This window comes from Mandrillus leucophaeus, unplaced genomic scaffold, assembly GCF_000951045.1.
Source record: "Mandrillus leucophaeus isolate KB7577 unplaced genomic scaffold, Mleu.le_1.0 Scaffold757, whole genome shotgun sequence".
Classification (NCBI taxonomy): Eukaryota; Metazoa; Chordata; class Mammalia; order Primates; family Cercopithecidae; genus Mandrillus; species Mandrillus leucophaeus.
The window spans coordinates 590,744-598,755 of record NW_012108219.1 but is presented as its reverse complement, the minus strand read 5'-3'; the positions used below and the strand labels follow the sequence as shown (position 1 = coordinate 598,755).

Below are 8,012 nucleotides of genomic sequence, written 5' to 3'. Positions count from 1 at the left end.
TTTGTAGGGACATGGATGCAGCTGGAAACCATCATTCTCAGCAAACTATCACAAGAACAGAAAACCAAATACCACATGTTCTCACTCATAGGTGGGAATTGAACAATGAGATCACTTGGACACAAGAAGGGGAGCATCACACACCAGGTCCAATGTGGGGAGCGGGTAGTGGGGAGGGATAGCATTAGGAGATATACCTAATGTAAATGATGAGTTAATGGGTGTGGCACACCAACAAGGCACATGTATACATATGTAACAAACCTGCACGTTGTGCACATGTACCCTAGAACTTAAAGTATGATAAAAAAAAAAGATCTTGTTGTTAATATGAAAACTTAATGTATATAAATTTCATTCATTTTATAAACATATAGTAGGGATCTAATACAAACATTAACAATGGAAAAACTACTACATGATCTATACTCATAAGGAGCTTCCACACTAGTTGTAGAGACTCATATACAGACAACTAAGTATAACTCAGAGTATCCTGTGCTAATTAACAGAAGGTACTCACATAGTACCAATAGAACATGGTACATAGTACCAATAGTAACAACTAATTGGGGAAGAAAAGATATGCTCTTGGTATAGGTTCAGGAAGAGAAAGTTACATTTTAAAGGATGAGTGAAAATTCTATCACGCTGGTAAAGAAGAAGGCATTACAGTAAAGTAAGTAACACATGCAAAGGCATGCAGCAGTAAAAGAGACATGAAAGGCCATGACAGGAGTTTAAGAGATGCATGACAGGGAGGAAGGAGTCATGGGCCACATGCAGTAAAAGGGAGAAGATCTCCGCCTTGAAAAATCATGCTACAAAATCCCACAGGCAGCTGCAGCAAATCTCTCTATACCATCTGAGATTGACCTTCAAAATTCCAAAGTCTCTAAAAGTGCAAAACAATTAGACCTCACATTCTGAACTCCAAATAGGATTGCTTTCCTATTCCCAATTCATAACAACAGAAATAGTATGCGCTGGTGACTAAAACATCATCCCAGAGCTTGTCCTGCTATGGATCTAACCCTAGGCAATGAATTACTTAGGTGGGTCATTTCCTACAGAAACCAACCTGCCAGGGGATAATATAGATGTTCATGAGATTGTTACAAAGGTCCAAAACTCTTTGAGCTATTTGAAGCTTCTTATATAACTATGGTCATTATTTCATCTAAGAAGTAAGTGAGCCTGTAAAGTGGCCTTATTAACATTAAAACAGCAGGCAGAGGCATAGCCAAAATTGACTACTGATTTCCAAATCCAAACCATTTATCTTCCTAAAAGACAACTCAGAAAAGTATTTTATTACTTAAACTTAACAGCAAAATTAGATGATGACAAACTTACAAGAGCATCTATTTTCTGGTTCTTCCTTAACTCCTCTTAACTGTGACCAATAAAGTACATGAAAATCTATTTCCAAAACCAAACAATTCCAAGCAGATTTGGAAATTCTGAAATAAAATATTTGGGTCTTTTTTCTTACCACTCAAGTGTTCAGTAACATAAGCTACACAAAAAAGTTTCCTTGTTGAGACTGCTGAAAGAATAATCAGGGCCAATGTAACAAGATCTTATGAAAGAGTGCCATACACGTCCCTCAGAACAGAAAGGCACTAATCGCAACTACAGCAAGTGCAGGTAAACAGTGGTGCTTTTGAACTCACTAACCACAAATGCTTAACAGGTCCTGTAGTGCACCAATAACAAACTCAACCACATAATTTAATACTCCATATTGCATTGCATTGTAAAAACAGCAGCAAGTAACTAAAACACAGATTGAGGCATCACAGAGCACAAAAGTAAACCCTCCAAAATCATTTATTTTCAAATGAAACATAACTATCACCTCAATGAGTGGCAGGAAGTTTTGGAACCTTGACATGTAACCCAGAGAGCTTTACTAGAAATGGAAGCTTGAGATACAGAGCATTATTATGTTGATTTCAACTATACCTAAATTCTTGACTATGCCAGGACAAATTCTTTTCACTGAAAGATGCCAGTAACAAAACAGAAGCCTTCTTTATACACTTTTCACTCTTTTGTCAGTTCTCATCAAACACCTACTTTCACCAAGGTACAGTGCTAGGCATTTCAGGGGATACAGAATTCCTGCCATCGAGGAGTACTGAGCTTAGTCAAGGAGAAAAACAAATAAATGTTTGCTATCAGTGAAAGCATGAGTAATACCTAAGGGAAGCACTGAAAAACTACTATGTAAATTGAGAAAAAGGAGATGTTGCTTACATCTAGGTCAGGGAAGAACTGAAGGGGAGCAGGGAGGCTTCTAGACATAATTTCCATGTGCAGACAAAGAAAGAAGAGCGCTTCAGACATAGGAGATAGACAGTATGTGCCAAAAAAAAGAGAGAGAGAGAGAGAGAGAGAGAGAGAGAGAGAGAGAAAAGCCTTTAACATATATGGAGACTACAAATATTTCCATTTGGTCAGAGCCAAAGATTGGAGAAGAATACTTCTTCTTAAAATAGTCAATTAAATTCAACAAAAACACTTTTAAATCTTTATTTAAGGCTGATTATTTACTTAGTAATGTATTAGGAGCTATTGAGGGGTTGCTGGGGAAGCGGTATAGCAGCCAGGAGAGAAATAACACCCATGGCAGATAGACTCTTTTAGGGAGCCTCCCTACATTCAACTCTTGGAGGTCCCACCTCAAGGCCTCCTCAGCATCCTATGCAAAGCTCTGCTATAGCCTGTATCACAAATGGACTGAAGTATCTGACTTCCCGCCTCCTTGAATTCTACTTGAGGATAAGAGGCATGTCTGTTTGACTACATTTCCAGTACCTTGCACAGTATGTAGCACACAAGCCTGTTGCAAAATATTTGCTGAATGAATGACTGAATAAACAAATGGAATTATTCAGTCAGTGAACAGATGTTTAAGACAGATTCCTCTCTCAAGAACCTGATAATGCAAGATACTCTGGAAAATGTCAGTATAAGAAGGCAATACATGACAGCCAAACATCAGTGTTTTAGGCAGTAATATATCTAGGAGGTGAAAAAAGGAAGACAGTTGAACCAGTTAACTTCAAAAGTCACTTCCAAGTCCAAAAGTCCACATCATGGAGGTAAAATGGGACCGGATTATAAAAAGCACTGAGTGTCAATTATAAAAAATCTAGGCTGGGTGTGGTGGCTCATGCCTGTAATCCCAGAAATTTGGGAGGTCGAGGCGGGTAGATTGCCTGAGCTCAGGAGTTTGCGACCAGCCTGGGCAACACAATGAAACCCCGTCTCTACTAAAATACAAAAATAATTAGTGGGCGTGGCAGCATGCGCCTATAGTCCCAGCTACTCCGGAGGCTGAGGCAGGACAATTGTTTCAACCCGGGAGACAGAGGTTGCAGTGAGCCAAGATCGCACCACTGCACTCCAGCCTGGGCGACAAAGCGAGACTCCGTCTCAAAAAAAAAAAAAAAAAAAAAAAGTCTAGGTTTTTTAGTAAGAAATAAAGATTATTCTGGCTTAAAGAGGTGTTTTAAAAGAAAAGATATGAGAAGGACCCTTCAAAGTTTAGAGAGAAAAAAAAAAATAGAAATCCAAGTGAAAAAATACAGGCCTGAACCAATGGGAATGGGAAGGAAAGGCTGAATAAGAGAAAGTATTAAGGGCAGAGATTACTGACTAAATAACTCTGAAAGGCAAAGGATAAGAAAAGAGAATAAAAGATGATCAAAGTTTGGACATACATGGCCCTTACCCTTACCCCCAAAAACGGGCAAACAGGCCAGGAGTGATGGCTCATGCCAGTAATCCCAGCACTTTGGGAGGCCAAGGTAGGAGGATCACTTAAGCCCAAGAGTTCAAGACCAGTCTGGGCAACATAGTGAGACCCTGTCTCTATTAAAAAAAAAAAAAAATTCAAGGGCAAACAATTCTCTTACTTCAAAAGAAAAATGGTGCTCAAAGTGTGCCCCTGAATTAGATTCACCTGGAGTAAAAATTTGCAATGATGATTTCTGGGTCTTATCCCCAAACCTATTAAAAGAAATCTAGGGGACTGGGGACTAGCATCTGTAAATGTGCATTTTATAACAGGCTGTCCAGGTGACTCCTACGCACACTGAAGTTTGAGACCCTGAGCCTTCACTGGTTTTTATTTGAACATAATTAAGTGGGGTTTAAAGAAATGAAAGGTATCAATATCAAAAATGAAAATGAGTTATGTGTTAAAGCCTATTCTATTAACTGATTATATTCTATTAACCAAATATAGACAGATTTAATAAAACCTCAAAAGAACAAACTTACAGTTTTCATGCTTTCTCCAAAATCCAAAAATGCAGCAGTGATTATCATTTAATATAATCTATTACAAAGTTGAAAGCATATATAAGTACAACATACTACTTAATGTTGTAAACCTTCTTGATTGTCATCATTTCACAATAATCTCATATCTCATGCATTTTTGCCATTATAAATGATCCACATAATGGATAACATGTACATTTTTTAGTCTAAGACAAAGATGAATTTAATAGATTGGTATGTTGGAGAATTACCACAGTTAAAACAATGTGAGCTTCTGTTAGATTAAACTCACACATTAAGGAAATCTACACATTACTTCTTTATCCAATCACTCCTAGAGTTATTATCAAATTAATTCCTATGCACATATTTCAAAGAGTAAGTAACTGGGTGTTTAAATATTTGTACTGTGACCCTAGCATAGCACTACTTGGCAGGAGGTGAGGCACAGAGCTGGGTGGAAAGCTAAAAAGCAGATCTCCTAATATTGCTGAAGTTTGGCAGGCTTGAGTAAACTATACAGATATTTTTCCCAACCTCTCAAAATAAATATAATAGTTTATTTATTACCAGTAGCAATGCCACCATTCAATCATCTCCTTTGGACAAAAGCCATAAGAATTATAGACGGAATATTACATGATGATACACTTCCTAAATCAGTGAAATTCTGCTTACTCACAAACATTCACTTATTTTCAGAGTTTTAACCCTAGATGCCTAGTCATTTACAAAAAGCAAATGGCTACTTATGAAGAGAAAACTGCATTAACTTGTTATATACACAACATTGAAACTTGAAGACAAAAATTTACATCTGTTGCCTGATGAATTTATATCTTCTCCCCATCTTGGGAAAAATGATGTGGCCAAAAATAATGTTGAAAAGCTATAATGATGTGCTGCTTAGATGTTTAAAGATCTAAATGTTGCCATCAGTAAGGTAACACAATAAAGCTACTAAAGACACTGAAACCCTCCAAGGCTATTTCTTTTCCCAGCATGAATTTCTACTTTCTTTTCCCCATTCTCTCTGCCAATAAAAACCTTCCTCTCCAAAAACTCAAAACCTTGACTTTTATTTAAATCTAGCTGGTGGAGAAGAAAACAGTCTCTCTCATACACAATTTACCACGACCAATAAGAATTTCTAGCAAATAAGTATAAACTATTTGCCTAGCATCATTTTCATACTTCACTTATACTACGAATTGTTCTTTTAAAAAAGTATTAACATTCATATTAACAGTTCATGCCAGTATTTTTCCTATGTCACACACATTCCTTTTTATTATAAAAGCATTCCACAGCTAAATCTTCAATTTGGCTTTTTTCACTCGACATTGTGTTTAATTATTTACTATATCAAGGAACAATGACAAAAATCACTGAGCATTTTCTACAGGGTGGTAACTTGACATACATTTAATCCTTATAACAAACTTGTCAAAATGAATAATATTACCTCCTTTAGAGCCAGGATAAGGACAGCAGCCATCAAACATCTGGAGTGGTAAAATCAGGATTCCAATCCAGGTCTGCCTCCCAAACCACTGCTCTATATTGCCTTTCAAATATTTTACAATAGTAAATGATATCGTCTAAGTCACCACGATCACATTTTGTCAAAGAAACCAATCTCTTTTTCATTTGTGATATTGAAGCCCTTTGTGGACAAAAATTAGTCAGCAACAAACACACCAAAAAATCATGATTCCAAAGATTTAACATCCAAACTTACTTATAACTTTCCACTTGTCGGCAGGAAGAGACAGTAATGAAGGAATCTGTACGGGAACTGTAGGCAAGAGGCCCAGGCAGAAGAAAGCCAGGGAGAAATCTTCCAAAAGCATAGCTCTCCTGCTCAAATACCATCAGCATCCCATCCATAGACTGGATGCAAATTAAATCTCGACCTAAAGAAGAATTAGAGAAAATTAGATGGCCTATTCTTTTTATAAATATAATATTTTTATTAATCACTATCTACAACAAGTATGTCTTAGGCACCAATTTTACATAAATCATAGCATTAAGCAGCATTGGGTGTGAAAATTACTAATAATGAAAAATACTAATCCCTGATTGCCCTCAACTATAGGCTGATTCTGCGGTGTCTTCTACTATTAGTCTATCAATATTAAGTACAATATTCACAGTTCTTAAAATTTACTGAGATGATGGAAATGATGATGATTTCTATGATACAGTTTAGTATTCCTAATCTGAGAAAGATCTAGTGACTATAACCTTCCATGTCCTGCTAGTGTGATTAGTATATCTTATAATGTATTACATAGGAAAAAATTATGTTAGAGGAAAATTAAGTTACTCATTAAGGGAATAAATAAAAGGCCAGTCTTGTGCCTTGTCATCTCTAGCTCATACACCATATACAATAAGTACTATAATAACTATTCTATATCACCTTGAATATCAGTGACAATCTTAAATAGTATACTTAGATTTTAAAAAGAGCTCAAAAAATATCAAATTGCATAGAAATAGATGATACTCTTCTTGTTGTATCTGTCTAAGGACAATCATACAGCTAAGCAACTTTTAAAAAGAAAACATATCACCAAAGGAGACTAAAAAAAAAGAAAAAAGAGAGAGAGCAAACCGAGTTTTGCAGTGCTTATTACTGCACTATACTCTAACCCATCTCAACTAATACAATAGATTTATCAACCTTAAATAGTCTGAAAGATGTTCTAGGATGAATATTGTCTGCGAATGAATGTTCACTAAACATACATCTGAACCATTCAGGAATCTCTCTTTAAAGAGATAAAAATTGTTTATATTAATGCTGTTTGAAAAGTATTCTCTCAATACTCAGATTCTTTCATAATGTATAGTAGGCTTTACAGTTACTGTTTTAAGCTTTGTTTTTGTTGTTGTTAATGTTTTTTGGGGGGTTTTTTTGTTTTTTTTTTTGTCTTTGAGACAGAGTCTCACTCTCTGGCCAGGCTGGAGTGCAGTGGCACGATCTCAGCTCACCACAACCTCCGCCTCCTGGGTTCCAGTGATTCTCCTGCCTCAGCCTCCCGAGGAGTTGGGACTATGGGTGCCACCACGCCCAGCTAATTTTTGTATTTTTGTAGTATTTAGTAGTATTATTTTGTATTTTTAGGGTTTCAACAATGTTGGCCAGGATGGTCTTGATCTCTTGACCTCAAGATCCGCCCACCATGGCCTTCCAAAGTGCTGGGTCTACAGGCATGAGCCACCATGCCCAGCCTAAGCTTTGTTTTTTAATGTTATCCTTATCCACTATGCTATTAAAAGTTTCCAAAAAAGATGTGAGTTTATATGTATGCTGTATGTGTATGCATGCTGTACACATGTATTCACAGAGACACAATCAGACAAAAAGAATCTCATCTAGCTATTTGGCAAACCTACCTGTCTGCAATCAACAAAAATGTATAACTATAAAAATGCCTCTAAGTAGTCAAAATAAATGCTGCAAGGTCTTTGTAATAAAAATCATGCAAATTTTCAAAGGTAGGATTCCCAGGTCCCACTAAGGGCATCAATTCTTATTTTAATTGTGCTTCTAACAATTGTCGTTTTTATAAACAAGTTACTGATATTCCTGTAGCTTCAGCCTTCTCATTTGTAAATTAAGTATATTTGTATAAGAGCTCCAAGGTTATCAGTTAATCTTCAGCAAAGGCACCAAGAATACACAATGGTGAAAGAATAGTCTC

General features: G+C 36.4%; 1 protein-coding gene across 1 annotated transcript in view; it reads right to left on the bottom strand.

Annotated features, from left to right (window-relative positions):
- Positions 1 to 8,012, bottom strand: part of BBS9 (Bardet-Biedl syndrome 9) — a 527,217-nt gene that overhangs the window by 364,219 nt on the left and 154,986 nt on the right. The window contains exon 5 of the mRNA XM_011966349.1: positions 6,038 to 6,212. Within this exon, the coding sequence (XP_011821739.1) occupies positions 6,038 to 6,212 (175 nt within the window). The remainder of the gene's footprint in view (positions 1 to 6,037; positions 6,213 to 8,012) is intronic.